This window comes from Amia ocellicauda, chromosome 19 (assembly GCF_036373705.1).
Source record: "Amia ocellicauda isolate fAmiCal2 chromosome 19, fAmiCal2.hap1, whole genome shotgun sequence".
NCBI lineage: Eukaryota > Metazoa > Chordata > Actinopteri > Amiiformes > Amiidae > Amia > Amia ocellicauda.
The window spans coordinates 23,424,411-23,448,888 of NC_089868.1; the positions used below are offsets into that span (position 1 = coordinate 23,424,411).

The following is a 24,478-nucleotide window of genomic DNA, read 5'->3' on the forward strand; positions in this document are numbered from 1 at the left end:
CAACAATGCTCCTCAATAATGATAAAACAGCGCTGTAATACACAGCAAAAGAAATGTGAACAATATTATTTATCCCAGGGTGTATTTAAGTGACAATACGAGCCCAGTTAACCGGATAGGAATACATAGCTAGTGCTGGCTCCCAAGATAATATTTCTATTGACGGGTTAATTGCACGTATAGGAGCAATCCTATATTTAAATCGAGCCCATTGTCATTTGAAGTTCACCTGCTTCATGCTGGGTGTTTAGTTTAGGTAGGCAGGTTACTCAAAGCTTCGATGCATGCATAGAAAACCCTGTATTCAAATCTTAACCCTTTTTATGTTTACATCTTTTGCAGATATGGCAATCACGTTCCAAGGTGTGTAGCATCACCTTTACAGAGACTCGTCACCACACAACAAGACTGACAGATTAGATGTGCAAAACACATATCTGTGCCACAGAAGGGCATTGAGGGAAGCTTAAATGGTTTTGTATTTTGGGAATCTTTCTCTGCAATATAATCTCCATACATACACACACATACAAACTATCACTATAGTGAAGTATTTTAAACAGTATTTATATAATTTATGGAGCCAGTGATTCAAAAGAGATGCAATGACAATGTGTACAAACTGCACAATCTCTGAAATGCCAGCCTTTCCAATGCCAGGCGTCTGCTTACGAGTCTGCACAGCCTCCTCAAAGACAACAGTGCATTGTACGGCAATAAAATACAAGATAAACACCCTGGCAGATAGATATGGTGCCCTGTGTTTGATACCCTGGCAGGAGCAATGTCTAGGAGATTCTCTGTGGACTGCAATCAGTATTGGGAAGCTGTTTTGTATTTTTTTAAAAGGATACACAAATCCTCTGCGGTAAATCTACCGTTTCAAATGCACAACAAGGTACCAATTAATATGCCACGACTGCCAAGCCACCGTCACCGCAACGCTTTCCCGGGCCAACCGAACACCTGTACAGAAGCACCTCTTACCACGTATGCGCGACGGTGAACCTGCGCCGCTGACGGATGCTCTTGTTCACCAGCAACTTTCGGAAGAGGCGCGGTGAATTCCTGGGCGAGCTGCGGGGGGAGATCTTGGGAGACCTGGTGCCGGTCCCCGCCAGTTTCGGGGGCTCCAGCTCCAGGTGCATGTGCTCCTTGAAGGTCCGGATGCAGGACTCCGGCTCAGGAGCGGTGAGCTCGTTGGACGTGGGCTCTCTTGCCGACATGTCGGTGAGGGCGATCCGGAGCGTACCCCTCGGGAGTCAGAGGCTATGCCATAAAAAGGGGAGGATGGGCGACGGCAGCTACCGTGTCGGAGAGGTAAACGGAACTGAAGCTGGGGGGGAAGAAAAAGCCCTCCTTCATCCAACCGAGGCTAAGCTTTAGCCCGGTCCTCCTCTGAACATTGATAAGCTGAGAGAGAAAGCTTCATGAGCATGGATACACCGCCTGCAGAATAAAAACAAGAAAAGCCAGAGCGCTCATGTGCCGTGTCTCTGTCAGAAGCCTCCTGGTGGATATGGTACATCTGTAAAGTACACAGAAACACTCACTGAATCCATTCAGCTGGAGGAACCACCCCTATGAAATATTCATCAGCATCTCAAATCCATCCTTTTCCACCGAGTCAGGAGACGAGGCAGAGAGGCCCTCGCGCCTTAAATGTTGGATGATAAAATCGGCTCACAGGTCACCTTTGCCGGGATAATCAACAGACAGCAGCAGCAGCAGCAGCAGCAGCAGCAGCAGCCGGCCGTGCAAGACACAAATGTTCATTCAGAATAAATATTTCAGAACTCTGCACATTCAAACAGAAGCTGCTGGCTCCTCCCCCCCCCGTGCCGATTGGCTCAAGCTCGTTTTTGACGGAGGAATTTTTCAGCAGCCGGGGCAGAGTCTCTGGGCTGCCAGCGAGTGCCTCTGCAAAGGCAAATCGGTCTCAGAGATGCCGTGCAGAAGCTGCTCGATTGTGACCACCCGTGACCTTTCACAGCTAGCTGGTGTGGAGATGACAGATAAACACTCTCAGGATAAAGACATGCAATATTATGTCAGGTTATTATTGTGCACAACTACTGTCAATCTGCAGGATCACAAATAGGAGTGTGGAGCATGTCCATTAAAATAAAATAAGACGTCCTTTCATGTGAACTAATTTATTCAATTACATATGTACCAAACTGTATACTATGTATTCTGAATTCAGAATAAGACAAGAGGGATTATGAAAATATATTTAAAGAGCTGGAAATCCTTTACCTTGTTTGTTTCTCAAATAAATAGCCTGTACGTTCTGTTTTATTCCCTGCCACGCCCTCCAGACTAAAGCCCTGTGTGCAAATCATTCAGCAAACGCACAAGATGTCAGATTGTAAACGTTACACATTGGTAAAACTCTGTCCAAAAACACAAGCGTAATTTATGACAATATTTAAAATGTGGTAATTCCTCTACCCCTGCTTTTTCAGCTTCACTTCATTTCACCTCCCCACATCTGAAATAAAAGCTCTGCCCCGGTCCAAACAGCATATTTACCAAAACACACCAGGTTCTGCCAGAAACAACACAACCTGTCGTCACATTTGCCAAACCCAGAATGCAGCACCGCAGTTGATAATTCAACAGCAGCCCGTGCAGACACGTCTCACTGACAGGCAATTATAAAACTAATTGACGCGTGATGCTGACTTCCAGTAGGGTCTGGCGTTTATCCCATTAATAAATAATTACACAATCAAAATGGTTCTGAATGGTTCTGATTGTTACGTACGAATCCCTTAATCACAGGAACGAGAAACAACTTGTGTGCGTTTTAAAGCTTTTCCGATTAACAATTCAAATTTCCCTGATCTCTTAATTTTTCTTCCCTGTTTTCTGCTCATGATGTATTCTGTATTAATTATGGAAGCAAATGTGATGCATTGTTGTCTGGATGTGGTACAAACATCTCCTGGACAATGTTATTGAAGCCATTAGCATACAGATTAATAATCATTCTCCCAACAACAGCTCTCAATTATAAAGAACTGAAACAAAAGCAGATTCCAGACATCTTTTCTGGTGTTTTCGCCACATAGTGCCTTATGTGTCAGATGAGGGAATTACATAGCATTGCGGGTCATCTATTTCTTCTTGACCTTGAGACCATTAAGCTCTTTGCGGTTCAGTTCAACATGGTAACAAACAGGTCTCTAATGAGCCATGTTAGTAAAAGATGCAAGACTTCCATTACTAAAGCAAATAAGCTTAAACCGACAAGAACGGGACAGTAAAGATATCAATTAATCAGTAAAAACTATAAATATAAGTGCTTTAACCTGTATGTTCCTTATGACATTGCAGAGCATTATAGGTGTTATCATTCCAGGCAATAATAATACATCAAAGCAAGTGGTCTATTGTTTTTACCACAGTTTTGAAGGGGTCAGAGGAATCTAGCTCTAACAACAACCCAGTGAACCCCAAAACTGTTGCAATGATATTCAATTCCAGGTCTGTAATTTACACATTTGCCCCAATCTTCAGATAAGTGTAATATTACATTATTTGGAAACGCACAGCTCATTCTTGAAGAGTGACAGCTCATGAAATCAAATCCCGATCGCATCAGCGCTGCTTGTAAACACTGGCAATATCAAACAGTCGTAACGTATCGGCGACGGGAAATCCTGTCCTCGGAGTCCGCCGTGACTCATTCTGAACATCACTGCAAGGCGTGGGTTTCTGGCCGTGTGTGTCAACTCTTCCTTCACACGGCACCGAGCGTTTCAGTGTCTGAGCGAGTGGACGGAAAGTCAGGGATTGATAGTCAGTTGTTATTGCTTTGAATCACAGATTTCAGTTTTGACCTCAGTCTGTTTTCTGTGTTATATATTATTTCTTAGCAAACACCCTTATCCAGGGTGACTTACAATTGTTACAACATATTACAACCTCTTCACTAACAAACTCAGAGGGTCACAGCCCTTGCACATGGGTTCACCGAAACGCCTCTATCTATAGTCGGTGGTTTTGTTCTGCCGAAGAGAAACACCAGGCTGAGAGCAGCAGAGATCACGCCAAGCACACGCGAGTCCAACCTGCTCTATGCGGCAACACCACGTCCACACCCACCCTGTCGAAATCCGCTGCTGGGTTTCGCATGATATGAACTTCACACTTCGCAGAGGAAGACCACCTGACCTCCCACTCCACCCCAGGGCCGAGAGAAACACGGCCCGTCCCACGCAATCCGACTGTGAAGGGTGAACAAGCATCCCCCTCTTTCAAATGTCTTCCACTGACCTTTTTAAGCATTGTCTGTGGCTTACATAACTTACACAGACATCACCCCATGCTGTGCCTTAAAGCAGCAGGGTTTTTTTATTAGTGGTGCTATTTTTATTATCGTGTTGTTGTTGTACAGCGGTTGTTGGGGTAAAGGAAACAGAAAGGAATGATACAAAAGTGCGATGAAAGTGTATGCGTTACACTAAATGCTGAGCCGCATATGGGAGCATGACAGTATTGTGCCTGCGGCGCCGATACCACACGCACAAGCCGGGATTTGCAGGCGAGCCCGAGGCCGCGTTTGAGCCCTAAAGGACATATTCTCAATGATACCGGTACAAAATCTCAATTTGAAAGCACATGTAACTCAATAGCAAAAGCCTGCGCCTCCCGACAAAATCATATTCAATTACCGTGGACGGCTTCGAGTCAAACTTGGAATTGGAAATAAAAATCAATGCCTGATGGATCTTCAATTTAATATAATGGTTTCCCATTGATGTAAAAATGATTATGCTCCAAAAATAACCCCGTGCTTTCCGTCGGCATATTAAAAACCAATACGGCAGCACGTCGAGAAACGGGGGAGAGAAAAATGTATGCTATTGTCGTGGAAAGAATGAAGAGTGGTTTTCGGAAAGTGTGCCTTTGTTAAAAATCACAGATGACATACACTAAGCATGTAAAGACGTGACAGAAATATCAAACGGATGCTGACACTAAACGGTTCAGACCCTCCCAGAGATGTCAGGGCACGGCAAAGTGAGTTTTACACACCGTTACACGTGTCCCTGTGACGGTTTTAGGCTCTGAAAATGCTGCAGCATTCAGAGAAACAATATGACATAAACAGTGTTCATCCCAGGTGACACATAATCTGGGGAATGCAATGAGGAACCAATCCGGTTAGAAACATATTGAAAGCCATTAAACTACGAGATTAAAACAAGTGGTGAGCTTTATGCAGCTCTACAGTAGCCACAGGGGGTGGGAAACAAATAGTGTCGCTTGTTGCTTGTTAATTTTCCTCACGGTGTGCAAATCCAGTGCTTTTTTCACCCGTATTGGACAGTAATTGTACAGAGACCTTTAGATCTTTAGTTCATACATTTCTGGTATATTGCAATCCACGCATCTGACACCAGTCAAATTCATACAGGTAAAAATCAAGCTATTCAAATTGAACAATATCGAAATAAACAATGTCTAAAAATGATTACAACGAAGTCTGCTGAAGAATAGCAACACTTACAGACTGAAGACAGAACTGTTGAACAAAAGACAGCAAGTCTTATTTAAATGTGGACAAAAATAAAGATGTATAATTGCTACTTTTGTGTGTGAGAAGAAAAACAGTAACAATCTCATCAGGAATAAATAACAAACTAATAGCTTTCTACCTAAAATAAAGAATTCTGTTGATAAAAAAATGTAACCAGTAATAACCTTGTTCATAGGCAAATACAAAACTCTTTTGAATGAAGATTTGCTGGGATTAAAAAAGCATCAAAACTCCCTTTTTCTATCGAGGCCCCCTCTACTGGAGGGAAACAAACAGCACAACTGTCAACCTTTCCCTGTTAAATATGTTAGAGAATAACGTAATTACCGTTGTGGAAATAGAGTTATTTCTGTAGCAGATTCCTTTTCTGTTGAACTATTTAAAAAAAAAAACATCTCTTTTTCTCTGCTAAGTCATCTATTGTAGTCTCATGTAAAAATGTTCACCAGCCTTGTTTTTTTCATACAAATTGATTGCAATGTGCATTTGTACCACAATACGATGATTAGATGTTATGATTTTCTGTAAATCCCATATGCAATGTTAAAGCTTTTACAAAACAGATTGCTTCATTGCGACGGTAAATGCACCTTGGTGTTCCAGATTGCTGCTTCATGATTGGCGGGGGGCTCAGCCGAGAGCTCGGGAAGACCTGTCAACTAAACAAAGGTTTCCCGGATGTTGGGGTCTCTCCGCTCCACTATTCCCACCACGATACGGCTCAACTCTTAGGTGCGGCACTTTGCAAATATTGTCCAGACTCGTCAAACCATAAAACAACTCAGGGATAAGATTTTAATCATCTCTATTTAATCCTCTCAGCCTCTCGGGCTCAAGTACACTTTTGGCTTTTCGTGTAAACATTTATTATCGTTGGTTTTTACTTTGTTTGTTTGTTAGATGGTGTTGTTTCCATTTCCACACAGTCTCCACCTTTACACCTAAAATTGCACTATGGGAGGAATAGAACTGGAAGAAGTAACGCATGAGAAAGACCTAGGAGTCTATGAGAACTCCTCACTTTCTCCATCCAGACAATGTGGGGAAGCAATAAAAAGGCAAACACAATGCTAGGGTATATTGTCAAAAGTGTAGAATTGAGAACAAGGGCAGTGATGTTCAGACTGTACAATGCACTAGTTAGAGCTCATCTGGATACTGTGGACAGTTCTGGGCTCCACACTTCAAGAAAGATATCGCTGCTCTAGAGGCAGTTCAGAGGAGAGCAACCAGACTTATTCCAGGTCTGAATGTCCTACTGAGAGACTGAGGGACATGATGCAACTGTCAGCAATGTTAAACGGAGCTTGGGAATAAGATAAATAACACAGTGAAATGGTGTCACCTCAGAAGGACATTTAAGGAGTATAATAAACACTGACGAGAGACGGTGGGGCGGGCAAAGCCCGCTTACAAACACGCCAGGACAATCTTTCGGAGCCGCCACTCACCACTCGGGGTCCACGGGCGTGATGTCTATGCGGGGTGTGATGAAGGACAGTGTGGTGGGCCGGGCCATCATCTCGTCGTCAGGGGTGCGGGCCCTCTCCGCCTGCCTCCAGGCCAGCGGGGGCAGCTGCAGGGTCCCCGAGTGCCGCCGCCGGCCCCTGCGCAGGTCCACGCCCAGGGACATCATCGGCACAGCGAACGACTCACCGGGGCCACAGTCCGATGGCTCCTTGTTGTCCTGGGAGAGGGAGACAAGGCGAGCAGGCGTCCGTCACCGGGATTTCTCTTGAGCACAAATTGGCACTGACTATGCCTACGCCAGGCCTATGCAATTTGATGGTGAACCCTGCATGAACCAATGTCTACTTGAAAATAAAGATTTAAAGCACTTATTTTATTTTACAATTAAACTTACAAAACAATAGTATATTACTTTCACTTGATTTATAATTTTTCTGTGTGGGATATGTTGTTGTCAAGTTTATATGACAATTTAAATGTGTAATATTTAAAAAAAACTAGAAACATTTATAGTTTATGTACTTATGTAGTGTTTGTGCTTTTTCTGTCCTGAACCCTTTACCACCTTGAAATTAGATCTGTCTACAATTTATTTAAATTGAAATGAAAAATGTGGGCTACCACAATCTGTGGCGGGCTACCATAGTTTACCTTTTTTAGCCCATTGGACTACCACACATAGAAGTGATCTGTCCACCCCTGACTAAGACATAATGATTTAATACAAATCTATTGTCTATCCTGATGAGGTTTATTACTTAACCACCATAAAACTGCTTTTCCTTGCCTCTCTCACTTGTGCACTAGGGGGCATCCTAAGCCTGCTGGAAAACGTTGCCATTCAAAGTGCTAAAACGTGAGTAACTATTTCAGGGAACTAAAAAAAAAAACAGAAACATTTTACATAACATACGATTTATAAGAAACGACCTGTCCTCGGCGGGAACAGGAACATAGAGTGTGATCGCCTCGTCCATCCACCTCGGCCGCTTATACAGATAACGTGAAACACACGCAGAGCCGTGCTGTACTGCAGTATGGACTGAGGCCCCGGGGTTTGCTCATTTACACAGGATTAGCATTTTGTCCAGCGTTAGTTAGATATTACATTCACAGTTATGTCCATAAATATTTGGACAGTGACACAATTGTCATCATTTTGGCTCTGTATGCCACCACAATGGATTTGAAAGGAAACACTATCCATTAAGTGAAGACTTTCATCTTTAATTTGAGGGTAGTTACATCCACATTGGGTGAACAGTGTAGGAGTTACATCCATTTATATATGTGGTTCCCCCAATTTTAGGGGCTCAAAAGTATTTGTTCCCGTTCAAATCCATTGTGGTGGCGTACAGAGCCAAAATGATGACAATTGTGTCACTGTCCACATATTTATGGACCTAACTGTAGATTAATTTTGATCAATCCCAGGCTTTGTCATTGTCCATGATAAAAATAAACAAATGCATGAAGTGAACTTAAGGCCGATTTCAAATTTGTTAAGACTATAAAAGAATTACACTTCTCAGCTACAACCTAAAACACCGGTTCAAGAAACACTTTTAAACTGGTAGAAAGTGCTGCATATAACTATGTGTTTCATTACATTTTTCACATTATCTTTTTGAATGTATGTTCGTGTGCGTGTGTGTGGGCTCACATGTTCAAATGTAGGGAAAGCACTGATAAGGTGAGTGAATAGCCTCCTGGCCACAAAAAAAAGAGAACGAGAGAGAAAATTGCATTACTCTTGAGCAAGTGGAGTGACTCTTAAGCTGTCAGACCCAACAGCGAACCGGGAATGAGCTACGTGGGAAGTTGAAATAGTTTTTCTCTTCTCGTGATAATTTCTACACCAGCAAAATGGCACCTGAAGCAATGAAAGTAATAGCATATAGAGAGAGATCTAACGCCTATTCACAACCTCCTATGCAGTGGTTTTCTGTTTTCTGGCACCAAAAACAAATAGATTTTCCGTTTGTTACTTTTTTTTTTTAAGGTATCTTTATTTGTATTTCTGATTGCGCTTCAGGGGACAATCTCACTGTACACCATCTGCAATGTGACTCAAGTTTAACTTTAAAAGAAAGGATCTTTCTCCTTAGTCTGAGAGGTTAAATTCGGAGGTTATGGGAAGGGGAATAATCCCCTGGAGGGAAGAGAAAATGAGAGTCACTGCTGTTCGGTAAGGGAACAAGAGGTCAGTGTTATCAGTCTATTCTTTACAGGGGTCTCGGCATATAAGGCATCACAGGTGGGTGTATAACCAGATATACATCCTGGAAAGTACACTTTCTATCGCTGAGCTAAGAGCTTCACTGGGATCATATTTAAAGTCCAAGAGACAAGATTTGTCACCAGCTTGCAAAAGAAAACGTGTTGCTTCGTTCGGCTGTGGAAGGGATGCATGATCTTGCCTGTATCTTTAACACACTGGCTTCTTTCCACCTTACACAAAACAACAACATAATGCTCGGCAGCCTCCAAAAACTGAGTACGCCGCAGTCATGAAATATCTAATCTGTACCTCATCAATTCCATTTCATATATCAAATAAGCTGCAAAGGAGCTCAAAAATGATTGCACAGAGACGCCCCAGACAGCTACGAACAAGTATCCTGCTGCCACCATATGGGCCCTCGGTCTGAACTCGGCTTGAATCAACGGACACAGAAACGCATTAAACCAAAGACTCACGCCATCCAGCCGCAAGATGACTAACGCCCCGGCACAACAAATTAATTCAGTGCCGTTTCTCACCAAAGAAAGAGGTCAATCGCAAGAAATGTTTGCACCACCTGGCACTGCTTTGTTTTTCTGTTTTTGTTAGCTACTCCTTCGCAGGCTAAATCGAGTCTGAGTTAATCAGGTTTTAGCTTTTAATAAACGATGAAGGTATCGTTCTAGCTGTGGCCGGTGACGTAATTTCGACAGGGCATGGGGGGTTACAGTAATCTGTCATCAAATGGGTAAATCCACTCAGAATTGCTACACTCTACACTAACACCCAGCAGGGGTAAAAACTACGTGATGTACATTTTAAAAATAAATAAACCTTGTAAACGACAACCCACTTTCCTTTTCCTTTCTATGGTTTGTTTTGCTCCATGACTGAGCCATTATAGTGTCACTACACAGCTGCGGGTTTACTTCACGATTCAGTGAGTTCGGCACTGTAATTCTGTGCTGGTTTGTGCGTTTAGTGTCTTTTCAGTAGATGATGACACTGTCGTGTAATTTCCTATGATGTCCTGCTTATTTTTACATCAGAAAAAGACAACCACATCTATTGTAAGCCACAGGTGAAGTCGTACGGTAGCGTCCCAGTATCTGTGCCCTGGTTCGACTGGTTGATCGTGGCCAGTCTCAGCGTCTCCATACATCTCCTCTCATCGCCGGTTCTCTATTTTTAGCGCCGTTATATCCTGAAATGTAATTTAGCTGATTCATGCGCCCCAACCAGCAGTTTGATGAATGTGCGCTTCGGAGGAAATTGTGTTCTGGAGCCGGTTGCGTCACAGTTGGCACCTGTGGCAACGTCCTGCTACAATCAGCCCCTGAAATAAAGCCTTAATCAGATTTCTAATTACTTTTTCTATCATTATTTATGATTAGTATGTCTAGCAACACCCTTGATTAACTAGAGAAGAGGAAATTAATAGAGGTTTTTTTTTTTATATCCCTAAAGGGAACGGCTTTTGTAAATGACTTATGGGAACGAGACAAAATACAAGTGCGGTCCCCGTTTAATACATTTTCTTTTGTCTGTATTTAAGTCTGCAAACACGTTCACCGAATCAGAGCAGAAGACTCCCTCGTTTCTACCCGGATGTTTGGGGTCGGAGAAACTTGGCTAAACGGGTCAGAGCGGCCGCCGGGAGAGACAGATTAGTTTGTGACACGAGGGAAGAAAGGAGGAGGAGGAGAAACAATCCTCTCTGGAGGCAGACAGGAGCCTCGTTTTCTTCTTGTTTCTTTTCTTTTCTCTCCGAATGTCGACATGAATGAGTTAGGAGTCGCTGTAACCAAGCAACGCCATAGGATTGCGTGACCGTGCGTTTAGGAAGAAAAACGGTTGTAAGTGTAGACCTGGAAAACGTGTTTCATAGTCAACCATCTTAACCGCCCAAAACCTTCCCACCTCCTTCATCCCACATCTTCGGAGCAGAGAAATAAAAGATACATTCCCCTGGGATTTGCATTCACAATGGTATAAACCACAATCCTGACCTAAATACATCGACAAAGCTGTATAGCTATGGTCTATTCTTGCTACACTGTGCCTGTAAAACGACAACAATAACAGAAAGATGCATTTCTCAATCGCCAAGACAAAAACAAAACTAGATTCATGTCTGACACTACATTAATCTACATGCACTGTTGAAGATCATTCAGATAGGTATGTTTTATTGTTATTAAATAATAAGTTGAATGATTTGTAATTAATTTTACAAGGACTGGATCTTTTCTATGGTGCAGCAGTCATGTAAAAGCCCCCTGGTGTGACATGAATGGATAACACTTAATCGTGTAACCCAGCCTCTCAGGAAGCATGTCCCTTTATGAAATTGTTCTATCTGACTCACAGGATACTGAATGCCTCTTGTTAGTCTCAATCTGCTAACGTTACAACAGCCCTGTGGATTTAAAGTCACCTTGACCCTCTTCTTCCCGACTGTCACAGAAAAGTGAGTTGTAGGGATACATTATTTTTCACCAGGGAACTTGGCTTTTCTTTTTTAAATCGCTTCCCCTTGTTTACTTCAACGTTAATAATTCATGCCCCTTTATAAAGCGCTCTTTACAGGGAAGTTGCCCAGATGCGAAGTACAGGAATAAATACTTCAAGGTGGTTTTGGAAAGTAGAACAACAAAGGAGGCTCGAGGCTACACAATCTGACTGCAGTACAGCAAAGCGCCCTGCTCTCCGGACAGATCTGAGCTCAGGCAACTCTCGATCGCCGAGGAACTGTGCGCGAACTTACTCCTCTGCCAGATACGGTCAAAGGGCGAGGGTAACCTGTTAAGGAGTTGGCCGCGCTCACGACTGCTACTCACGTCGTTGGGGGACACGGTCAGGACACTTCTGCTCTTCCTCATCGTGAGCCGAAGACCTTCCTCGCCCGGGTTGGCAGCGCCTGCTATCCGGAGTCGCTCGCACTCGCCACACCTTGTTACACCTGAGTGGCTGAAAAAGAAAGGACAATGAACGCCTGTGTGCAACATCATTCGCACCAACTTATTTTCAGTTTTTTTTTCCTTTTTCAAACACAACTCTTACACAGTACCGTACCTATGCTGTGCTCTCGATGTGAACAGGAACTAAGTTCCCAGTCGAGTGCTTTACAAATACAGCTCAGGTTCCTTTTGTCACACAGAGAGAGAGAAAGTAAATTATGAAAACCAGCCTCCCTCGTCATTAGTCAGAGATCATGACAGTGATCAACATTTCATTTGCATCCGCTGTGAACTTGGTGACATGGGTGGCTGCTCGCGTGTTTTCATTAAACAAACTGTGCTCAACAAGGCCAGCAGAGAACCATCCACAGAACAGGAACCAAGAAGTTCCACAAAAATTTCCATATAATTTAATCATTCACTTTAAACAAATTTCCCTTTGTTCTTGTACAAAATGCCATGAAGCTCAGAACTGACGATTGCGGTATTTGAACTGAATGCCATGTCCGTCACGTGAAGAGAGGGGGATGCAGTACATATTCACGACGACTCCGATTAATCTCAAGTGACAGGGAATTAAATAACCCGGACACCGTACAGCTTTGCTTACATTACCGGCGCCGGCTTCCAGCAGATCGCTTACCACAAATCGCTGCATCTCAAATCCTCCATTAACTTTTAACACCATCCGCTACGATTTCTAAACAGGAAAGCCCGTGTTACCGCTGTATGTCATCCTCTGACCCGTAAGGGATGATTTGCACGGCGTCTGACCCTTCACAGGTGTGCTGCAGCCCCATCGTGTCAGGATGCATTTCCATTTGTCGAGAAGAATTGTGTATATCTATTCCCCAGTGATTGGAGTGCATCCCATCTTACAGAATAATTTGAGGCCAAAGAGGTCTAGCTGAATGCACGAGGAGAGTCTACTTTGTGGGGGAGGGGGAATCAAGGCAAAATTTCAAAGTGAATTCACTTCAGGAAGCAGCAACACACAAATCCTCACGTCTTTCTCTTGCGTAAACCTAGATTGTACACTTCACTTGTTTCTGGTCTGTTTACACATGTTGATTTAGAAAACGAGTCAAGCCAGGTCACTGTGAGTACATTCTTGCGCTGCACTTCTCACACCGAGTCCGTGGCTTCAGGTAAAACCCATTTCAGAGCAAATAACACAACTGTATGCAACAGCACATAATCAGGAGACAAATCTGCTGTTCTCTGTTCGTGTTTTTGTTGGTGTGAATGCACAACTCTGCTCAATGGCCTTTGCATGTGAATTTCACTGCACAGAAGGCCACGCATATTATAAATGCAAATTATTCTAATAAAGCCAAAGAAACAAAAAGACAAACAGTCCACTAAACTGGAATACACCTGCTTCAACGATCGGCGGCTCAACAACAAAAGCAGCAATTATTCGATGATCTATAAACCGTGGGACTCTTCTCCGCGACGGAAAGAAATAGCGACAGAAGAACATAGATCTTGAAAGCATTTCCAATCCATCAAGCTGCTGCATTCCTTCGAGAGGAGTTATGGACGCAACACGCAGAGCGTATTTATCTTCCCAGTTGGACTGGGAGGTGGTTTATCATATCATACAACCCATCCACTAGCACTCAAGGATTGGGGAAAACAGATGTTCAATTATCGTGCACAGTGGGTAATCCATACAGCAGTATCGCATCAATAGACGGACTCCGTGCGAATTATAAATTAAAATGTTATCGGGACCACGAGAAGATGACATCATTAGTATTCTGCTCACAAAGACAACATGTCTATATGTACTGTGGGGTTTGGCTTGGAGAATAGGGCTTTGTGGAATAGACTCTCACCATTAGGCAAAAGTTTATCTCTGGAGGATCTAAAGCATTAAAAAAAAAAAAAATGGCTGTTTATTAACAATAAGACTTCCTGCTTTATAATCTTAATGATACACCGTGGGAAGGAAACGTGGAAACTCAGATACACAGGAGGTTTTCGCCCAGTGGCTGGAGAGTCAATCAGATTACCTGTCTGGGGGAACTGCTAAAACGGAACATTTAAAAAAAAGAAAGTGAAGAGGATATAATATGCAAACAAGCAGAACATTATGTGCACGTAGAAGAAAATAAGACACAAATCCATGCAGTGAGACTTCATATTTGTTGGCTGAATTCCTCTTATATTAGCGCGCTGGTCAATGATTGCTTTGTGTTGATGCTCAGAGCAGCTAATGAGAGGGCAAGTCGAGTACTATGCTTGCACTTTTTATTGTCATTGATTTATTGGCAAAAAGCATGAAGATACACACTTGACTCAAGCAGCCACATACTTATTTAATGTTTCTCTCATGATTTCAAGGTTCTGTTTAAAACGACACAAACACATCTATTTGAGACGTGTTTGAATCTGACAGACGTGCCACAGATGATGAAAACTTTATTGACTGCATGATTAATTGGCCAAGAGAGAGAGAGAGAGAGAATAAGTTGAAGAACAAATGTATTTCCCTGCTCGTACATTTAAGCCTTACATATGGTCTTTATTCCCATTATGCTGGTCCCTTATGGGCCAATTTAGATTTCCTTTAATAGACTGGTGTCTAAGATGGGGATTTCAGCTTTGCTAAGGTATGACTGCATCACTTCAGTATCACATTGCAATCTGTATGATTCGAGATGGAAAAACCTGAACCCTGGATTCAAGAATTCTACAAACCAATCACATATTGACAACGAAAGGAACTGGGCCCCAGTTTGAATGATATAACCTTTTCTACGCTACCTTCTCATGCTGGCAGAAAAAGAAGAGAGAGAGAACAACGCTGCCATCAGGTAACAAGGGTTAGTCAGGGACAGCGTTTTCCACAAACAGATGGACACTGCAGTTTACATCGACTGGTACGAACCGATTACTGCGAGCTCAGTTACCAATACGTTGCCAAAAATAAGAGCTGACGCTACAGATGACTGATTTCATGTAGTAAACAACACAATCAGAACAAACTGTCCGCGTTTAATTCACAGCCGCCTGGTGCACAACTCGGAACAAACCGACACCTTGAGGAACGTCTCATGAGCAGAGAAATGTGTGGTTTTAATGTGTGCCTGCTTTGAAAATCCACAACACATCTGTATTAATTAAATGAGAAAGCACATGTTGTTCCATCAAGACATACACATTTCATCTTGGCTTATTTGTATCACCTAGTTTAATGTACACAATGTGGTTTCTTTAAAAAAAAATCTGGCCTTTTAATTTCCTTTTCCTTTGCCTCAAACACACCTGGTACTGGTTTTTGGTTCCCTATCTATTATACGTATATATCCATCCAGATTTATATCTGAAGACAAACCACAATTATACATCTGTAGATGGTTGTTCACTAACAATTAACAGAAAAAAAACAAAACACCTGAATCTTAGAGGAGAATGGAAATGAATCGGGGAGATCTTGACTGTTGAAGCCTCGAACAAAACAACATCATCTGCTGATGCCCTTGTTATGTTCATTAACTCTCACCCTTTTTAGGCTGGCAAATTTAATTTCAAGAGACATTCATTATCAGATTATAAGCGCCTATCTGCAGAATTAATGTTTATGTAACCGTGGATAAGCAAGATACAGACAACACAGCCGTGTGCACTTCCTTCCAATGGTTTGATTACGGCTTTAATTTGGAAGAGGTTTTATTCAGAAATGATTGAAGTAAGGAATACATATCATTGTGGAGGCAACAGAAGGATGTTCATTCACGTTAATTATGCCCATTTGAAGTACCGTTGAGATCAAAGCAAGTGTTGTGACAGTTGTGTGTGCTACCGTGAATACTGAACGCACAAGCTGGCCTGGGCAGGTCGACACGCTCTCTCAGCAGGGGCTTTGTTTTGGGGGGAAAGATTGTTGTACAGATGCACCTTTAATATTCGCGTCAGATATTATTTTCTATCTGTAGCACAGTTTCACTTAAACAGAAGATTGAAGTACTGAGAGAAATTAGTGGTTTACAAACCAACTAAATCAATACCGTGCCTCGAAATGAGTGTAAGATCATTTTAATCGCAGTTAGGAAGAAATATTTGGGGAGGGAATTAAAGTGGTTTGGATTAATCACGTTCTTGTAGAATTTCCTTTCCATTTCTAGAGGGGACTAATTAAGATTTTATAGCCCTTCCACAGCATTCATAAAAACCCAAACATATCACGCTGCGCAATATTACATCTGACACGGCTTTAACCCCGTCGAGCAAAACTGCTGTCAACGCCCGGGCTCAATAGTATCAGTTCAGGCCCAGCAATGCCCACTCTGTTAAAAGGCCCATCTGGGGACGCTGATAGGAAAGGAGAGGAAAGGAAAGGAAAGGAAAGGAGGTCTTAAGTCGGCACATCCGTCTCTTGACCGACAGTATCTCCTGCATCTGTATCCAAACGGAGTCTGTCGACAGGATCCAGCTGCGCCTGGGTTTATGTTTTATGTCCGTTTGGTTTACACTTCTGATGTAACAGGATTAGCCAGACGCCTTCTCTGTATGTTCTTTGTCTGCAGCGTATTCACCAGGCACTGAGACTAATCAATATTATACGTACAGCTCTGGAAAAAATTAAGAGACCCTTAACCTTGATTTCTGAACTTGGAGTGGTCTCTTCATTTTTTCCAGACCTGTAATTATATATATATACACTCACCTAAAGGATTATTAGGAACACCTGTTCAATTTCTCATTAATGCAATTATCTAACCAACCAATCACATGGCAGTTGCTTCAATGCATTTAGGGGTGTGGTCCTGGTCAAGACAATCTCCTGAACTCCAAACTGAATGTCTGAATGGGAAAGAAAGGTGATTTAAGCAATTTTGAGCGTGGCATGGTTGTTGGTGCCAGACGGGCCGGTCTGAGTATTTCACAATCTGCTTAGTTACTGGGATTTTCACGCACAACCATTTCCAGGGTTTACAAAGAATGGTGTGAAAAGGGAAAAACATCCAGTATGCGGCAGTCCTGTGGGCGAAAATGCCTTGTTGATGCTAGAGGTCAGAGGAGAATGGGCCGACTGATTCAAGCTGATAGAAGAGCAACTTTGACTGAAATAACCACTCGTTACAACCGAGGTATGCAGCAAAGCATTTGTGAAACCACAACACGTACAACCTTGAGGCGGATGGGCTACAACAGCAGAAGACCCCACTGGGTACCACTCATCTCCACCACAAATAGGAAAAAGAGGCTACAATTTGCACAAGCTCACCAAAATTGGACAGTTGAAGACTGGAAAAATGTTGCCTGGTCTGATGAGTCTCGATTTCTGTTGCGACATTCAGATGGTAGAGTCAGAATTTGGCGTAAACAGAATGAGAACATGGATCCATCATGCCTTGTTACCACTGTGCAGTCTGGTGGTGGTGGTGTAATGGTGTGGGGGATGTTTTCTTGGCACACTTTAGGCCCCTTAGTGCCAATTGGGCATCGTTTAAATGCCACGGCCTACCTGAGCATTGTTTCTGACCATGTCCATCCCTTTATGACCACCATGTACCCATCCTCTGATGGCTACTTCCAGCAGGATAATGCACCATGTCACAAAGGTCGAATCATTTCAAATTGGTTTCTTGAACATGACAATGAGTTCACTGTACTAAACTGGCCCCCACAGTCACCAGATCTCAACCCAATAGAGCATCTTTGGGATGTGGTGGAACGGGAGCTTCGTGCCCTGGATGTGCATCCCACAAATCTCCATCAACTGCAAGATGCTATCCTATCAATATGGGCCAACATTTCTAAAGAATGCTTTCAGCACCTTGTTGAATCAATGCCACGTAGAATTAAGGCAGTTCTGAAGGCGAAAGGGGGTCAAACACGGTATTAGTATGGTGTTCCTAATAATCCTTTAGGTGAGTGTGTATATATATATATATATTATATGGATCTGCAAGGACTTATTAATAATGTATACCGCCACCAAAAGAACCCATATTGTACGATTTAAAACCTCCTTAAAATCTAGAGATTCATACATTCGCCGGCAATAGCATCACAGTTTATTGAACCCAAGGCCACCGCATCCTTCTGTTTGACCCATCGCTCTGGTCTGAATCGAGTTGCGTAATTGATTCCCATTGTGCTGCTGATACTGTGTGGCTGAATGCCTCTACAGTGAAAAGCTTTGCTCACAACGAGGCGCTCACCAGCACATCTGTAACTATAAAGCCGACGGCCTTGATTGCAATCGTTAGTCATCAATCTTAGTCACACTCATACAATATTCAGGATCAAATTAATGTGTTAACCAACTAGTAGAGCTTTTACATAATTAAAAAGTTCAGCACCTCACCCACGGTACGCCACTGAATTGTGCTTAATAACGACTCTAAACAGGGTCTTCAGGGACAGTCATCTTTAATGGCTCACAATTATCTCGCACGCCGTACCAATCCGGCCACACATGCGTTTCTGAAATGCCCCTGAAAGTCATATTGTTGTTCTTTTCCTTTATTAGTGTAGCTTTAGGAAAAAACAGAGTGTGGCTTTTTTTTCTTGAAAGGGAGACCAGATTAAACATTTATTAGAGAAGTAATTACACACGAATACACGGGGGGGGACAGAGAGGATGTCTAGCACTGCCTGACAAGGGAGTCTGTTTAGACCTTTTCAAACGGTCAAGCTTGTCCGTGACCTTCTGTCTCAGGATTAGTTCCGGGTCGTGGAAGGCTAAACGTTCGAAGTGGGACTCCTCTATTGAAAAGCCACGAGAAATGCTCCCCAAGAATTTCACTACCAAAACTAACATAGATGATCATTTTCTCTGACTCATCTGTGGCATATTGTGAAAAAGAAAGAAAGAAATGCATACAAACATACATAAATAACAGTCATAGCACAGCTCCTTTGGGTCCCAACCACACTAACAGGAGTTTGACCAATACCATAATTACAAGTAAGCATCACAACACAGACTAAGTTTCTCCAAGTGGAGGGAAGTCCAAAGAGCAGCACCAAGAAGACATTTTAATTCTGCATCATAACCACAAATTTGCACGCCAGAGGAATGTTTTATCATCTCTTACTGAACTTCAAACAATGCTGGTCATCAGGAAGTCTCTCTGAAGAAACTTCCAGACAACAGAAGGCTGGTAATGTTCTACTGAAGGGGCTGAAAAAACTGTTAGTAGGATCTGTCTTTGGAAAACCCCAAAACGGATGTCATTGAAGTTCATTAAAAGCTAATCCAGTGACGAGACCAATGGCGCATCAAGGACCCGGCAACCCAAGACCAGAGTTTGTGCTCCTCGGGTTTGTATGGTAGGTTGAATTCATATTCACACATCTGCACGCTGGATGGGAATAAGTAAAGTGATGACCACAGCAGATAGCATCCATATACTGCTTTCACTGGCTATCTTCAACATCTGCTGCCATCAGCTTGAAGAATTGGCTTTCAGAAATAATACATCAGATACAACCATTTCCTTAGGCATTTGCCAGGCCATTTACCACCATGAAGACATTAACATACCTGATTTATTAATGTATCAAAGACTAGTACTTTCTATAGCTTGTAATTAATAATTGAAGCACAGAGATGTACTCTCGCAAGCGTCCCAACATTTAGATATCGGGTAATTGCCGATTAAAGCATCTACCGTAAGTTGGTAATTGTTTTTACTCTAATGGAAAGCATTCACAAATACGGTAAACATATGCGTGATGCTAATGTATACAGTGTGTTCCCTCTACTAGCCCCCTGTATAATTGCAGCATGAAAATGTTGGTTCCTCTGATGAGAAGCAACTGGTTAACAGGTCGGGACACGGGGTGAAAGTAATTTCACGCAAACTCAAAGATTATTCCGATTTTTCCACATTGAAAACTCTCCATACATATCCTGTTCCAACGCAAACGAAAAACAAAACGATAAACTCATTAATTTGTCCGGTAATTCCTGATTTAATTATTTTAAAACAGTTCACAGAGCCCGAGGTAAAACCATATTCAAATGATATTGACTGGAGAAACACAGACTCCCCGAAATAACTGCACATCAACTCATATCACTCTGATTTGTTTGTTAGCTGCATAGCCACATATAATGTATAGCCCCCTAATCCCTTCATGCTTGTTCTGTACAACTTCAGAAACAAGTGAACTGCATTATAATGCTGTGATAATGGGACGTGGGATTTAAATAAACAAGTGATATAAATAATATACGAGAACACACACCAGTTGGTAGTTATACAGGGACAGCAGTTGAACCTCTGAGGGACGCTTTGTGGTTTTATGATTGTCAGCGAGACATTTCTGCCTGAACCCTTTGGAAATGGGTTGTCAAAGAGGCGATAAGTATAGACTGTGATCGCATGTGACAATTGTGTAACATATACAGCAATTATGAATTTATCCTCATATTTAACACATCCACACAGATTGAAAACCCAGAGCAGCCACTCCGATTCAATATCATAGCTCTGAAATATTTACAATTACATGGTGTAAAACAAGACTGTCTTCTGGGAAAAGCCTCCTAAACCTCTGGCTTTGATAACAAGGTAACAGTCATACACACTGATTGGGCATTGGGCGATTAATAACATGTGCATTATGGTTTTTTTCTTTATGAAACCTCGAAGTGAAGGACCTTGAACCCCAAAGCCTTTTCTCTGGTAGTACAAACACTCGAGCAAGAACAAGCCGAGCTCTAAAGCCCTGGACCACCACAGGGATCGACAATAAATAAGATTGCATGCACAAACGTGTTGTGACTGAGAACACAGGTCTGAAGTCTTATTCCCGAGTGGCCACCATCTCATAGGCAGTGGTTTTATAAATGCTGTCGCTCACCAGCCAAGAAAAATCACCGTTTCCTTTTTTTTTTTTTTTTTTTAAGGGAAAATGTTTTACACTTTACCATAAACACATCCTTAAACAACCTAACTCAGCAACTAAGTCTGAAATGAGCCATCTTCCTCACAACGATCTCTTAAATTTGTTCTACACCGCTCACTATCCTTTTCCACCTGCTTGTCAGATTATATTCTTCATTAAAAATGTGTTGGTATATTTGTTGTATTATTAAAATCTAATACAGCAGGACAGTGCTCTTGTTACAATTCTTAGGCCCATTTCATTACAGACACAAGACTGAGTTACAATGATTTAAGAAACTTCCTCAAACAAGTCCCGAAGCATTGTTATGCAAATCGTCCACCGTCGTCCGGGGAGGCAATTATCAATGTGGATGTGAAACGACACAAAAGAACCGAGCGGAAAGATTTACAGCAAGTGCTAAGACTTGCAAAGCACATTCAAGACAATCACCTCGCTGTTCAGCAAAGACAGACAGGAAAACTATAATTGTGTTGAAAATATTTGCTTTTCGGTCATCTATATAAATAATTGAAGAGTGCTCCATTCTCCGGGTTTTTGGAGAGGTCCTTCTGCTCAGAATTAACGATCAAGCATCTCAAACGTCTTTCACAAAACACAAATTTTGCCCCCAACTTGAACACATCTTAAATTATGCAGAGAGACGATTTTCCTAATCTGCTGAATAAACCCTTGAACGACCCCCAACGCAGAAAGTTCACCGTGCGTGTTTCTCTCAGACTGGAGGTCACAACACCATTAAGCACAGCCAGGCAACAGCAAAAGGAAAATCAATCAGCACTGCTGGGGGTATTTGTTTAGTCGTCTAAGCCAACCCATCTATCTATCAAAAGATGACATTTTCATCCATCACTTTTGTTTACCAACACAAAACCAAACCAAGAGTCCTGCTCAAATCAGTGCCATCGATTATCTGCCCGTTTGAAAACGAATCCGTCGGCGTGAAATTAAATCGATCACTTCTGCGTTACAGTATTCAAAAATCGATGCGAAATGTCATGCCACGGGGTTGGGAGTAGTGCCGGGCGCCGCTTGGGATCGGTGGTTTTTCAGACGAGCCCACCTCGTTAATAACCACAATAAACACAAACGCCGAGACAAGAAGCTGAATTTAACTTCATATCGATTTACTTTCATTTAGCTAAACTTACATCTTCAGGAATGCATACTCGGCATAAATGTCAATGGCGTCTGGAACGGGAAACAAGAATGGCGCGCAATCAGAGATAATGACAATACGATACGCGCGATTTTCTTCTCCTTTACCGTTCGTCTAATATATGCGTTTTGGAGATCTCTGGGGGATGGTAAGAAGTCTGTTTTGACAGTTAGGCCAAAAGCCAAGAAGGCTGTCAAGCTATTTTAATTTACACTCTGCCAGTTCTTTTCACTATTCATTTCAAAGGGATTGTATTTGGGTGTTATTATTACAGCACTACCAACCATTCCCTCGTTTATTATCCTAACCTGATTTTTTTCCAGCATCATCTAATTTTATTGTCGTGTCATTTAAGTGTTGACTTTTTCTTTACCTTCCCCAATGGTAAGTAAATGATAAGTGTGTCTGCATTTATTATTTATGACAAGAACAATAAAAAAGGCAATAAACCACAATTGAGTAAATATAAATTACACTAATTATCTCTATGTCCACATATTTTGATTTGTCATAACGATAATCACTGGGTTATCATTTGTAAGTCTGAAGCCAAGCACAAAAAACGTACCGGTTTTTTGTAATGTCTGTGGGACTCTTTGTGTGTGATAAACATGCATGTTACGCTATCACTGCAGGGAAGCACATCTGGATAACAACTGGACAAATGAATGAACAGTATCTTGCCCAAAAAAATTAAGCAAACAATCTGTACTAACTAAGCGCTTTTCTTTTGATTACAGCTGCAACTGAATAGCTGGTGATTTCCTTTGACTGAACAAAATAGCAACTGAATATAATGAAACACTGTGGAAGAAGAAATATATTGTTTTTATATATATATATATATACATACACACACAGTATCGTATTTCTCGCAGGGGAATTTTCCATTCGTTACTGATCCTACAGACAGTCGTGCATGTGAAATATCAGCACTCTTTTAGAAGTTTAATATCAGAAGTCTGTCAAACTCTTTAGAAGACATCAATGGCATCAAACATCTCTGTCCAATTTGCACATCTATGAAATTAATACCAAACCATCAACACTTTAAACAGCAGACCACACAATTTCCATATCTAGAATCCCAGCGTCTTGAATTGTGTTATTTTTCAAAGGTTTTCATCTGCTCAGTCAGATAAGACTTGAGTCGAAACGATACATACAGACTATGCTGAGTTTTCAAGAAAAGGAGAATCTCTGGGTCTCTCATTTTCTGCAGGAGAACAAATACAGATCCTTTTCCCATATCAGCCGGGGCATGAGGTCGTGAATAATGACCTGTCTGTGCTACGCTCGTGTTTAAAACAGCCGGTGTTACTCCCAGCTTGCACCTCAGTCGCCACCGTGGTCATCCTCGTGATCTCAACAGCATTGTTAGAAATGGAGCAGTCCTTCTTGGCAATGTCTCCAGCTCCTCTTCTGCAAAGACTCAGTTACACAAACGGGGAGGAAGGGGCACATGAAAAAGCACGCCACGCTTCACAAATCACAGATTAAACCCCATAAACGCAATCCAGTCTGGGATGCAACTGTACGACGAGGAACGAGTTTTCATGTCAGTCAACGTCTGATCCCAAAGTGTGAACAAATCCTCTGCGATTAAAACAGAAACATTTGCTAAATGTAAAAAACTTACTGCATAATAAGAAGCTCGGGAATTTGGGGATTATTTTGGATCAGTCTGCTGCACATATATAATGAAAAGAAAAGACTGGAGCTACGGAAATACTGCCTTCAAAAATACACTGGAAGAATCGAGCAGAATTAAAAAAAATATTCACACCCATCGAGTTCCAAAATACTGAATGAAATCATGAATGTATAATCGTATTCCCCTCATAAGTAGGCTGATTTTATTTAGTTTTGGAGTAGTTGGCATTTCATGATTTCAGGCTTGCATCTTTAACCTAATCATAGCTTTCATCTGAGCTTTCAGGACAAGGCTAAATCTATCCGCCCAACCCTCGTTTTTTCAGTTTGTTGGTTTATTGTTTTGTTTTGCGTTTTAAAGCCTAGAAATGTGTTTCAGGCCAACAGTTGTGCTACAGAATTGTAAGTGTCCAGTCGCGGTCCAGGAATCACAGAGCCTTTCGTTTGTGGACGAAGTTCTGAAATCACTTAATGAAGTGATTATTGGCTTCATCAATCCCAATGAACAGGAGCTTCAGCCACTGAACGAGGACACCTACAAACCTTAAAGGCAACTTGAAGGCTCTCCAGGGACCAGAGCTGTGAAC

The 24,478-nt window shown here is 42.1% G+C and overlaps 1 protein-coding gene across 1 annotated transcript in view; it reads right to left on the bottom strand.

Moving 5' to 3' along the window:
• pde4ba (phosphodiesterase 4B, cAMP-specific a) overlaps nucleotides 1-24,478 on the bottom strand; it is a 108,730-nt gene that overhangs the window by 78,566 nt on the left and 5,686 nt on the right. The window contains exons 2-3 of the mRNA XM_066692648.1: nucleotides 12,086-12,215; nucleotides 7,003-7,238 (exon numbers count right to left, since the gene is read on the bottom strand). Of these exons, the coding sequence (XP_066548745.1) occupies nucleotides 7,003-7,238; nucleotides 12,086-12,127 (278 nt within the window). The 5' untranslated portion in view covers nucleotides 12,128-12,215. The remainder of the gene's footprint in view (nucleotides 1-7,002; nucleotides 7,239-12,085; nucleotides 12,216-24,478) is intronic.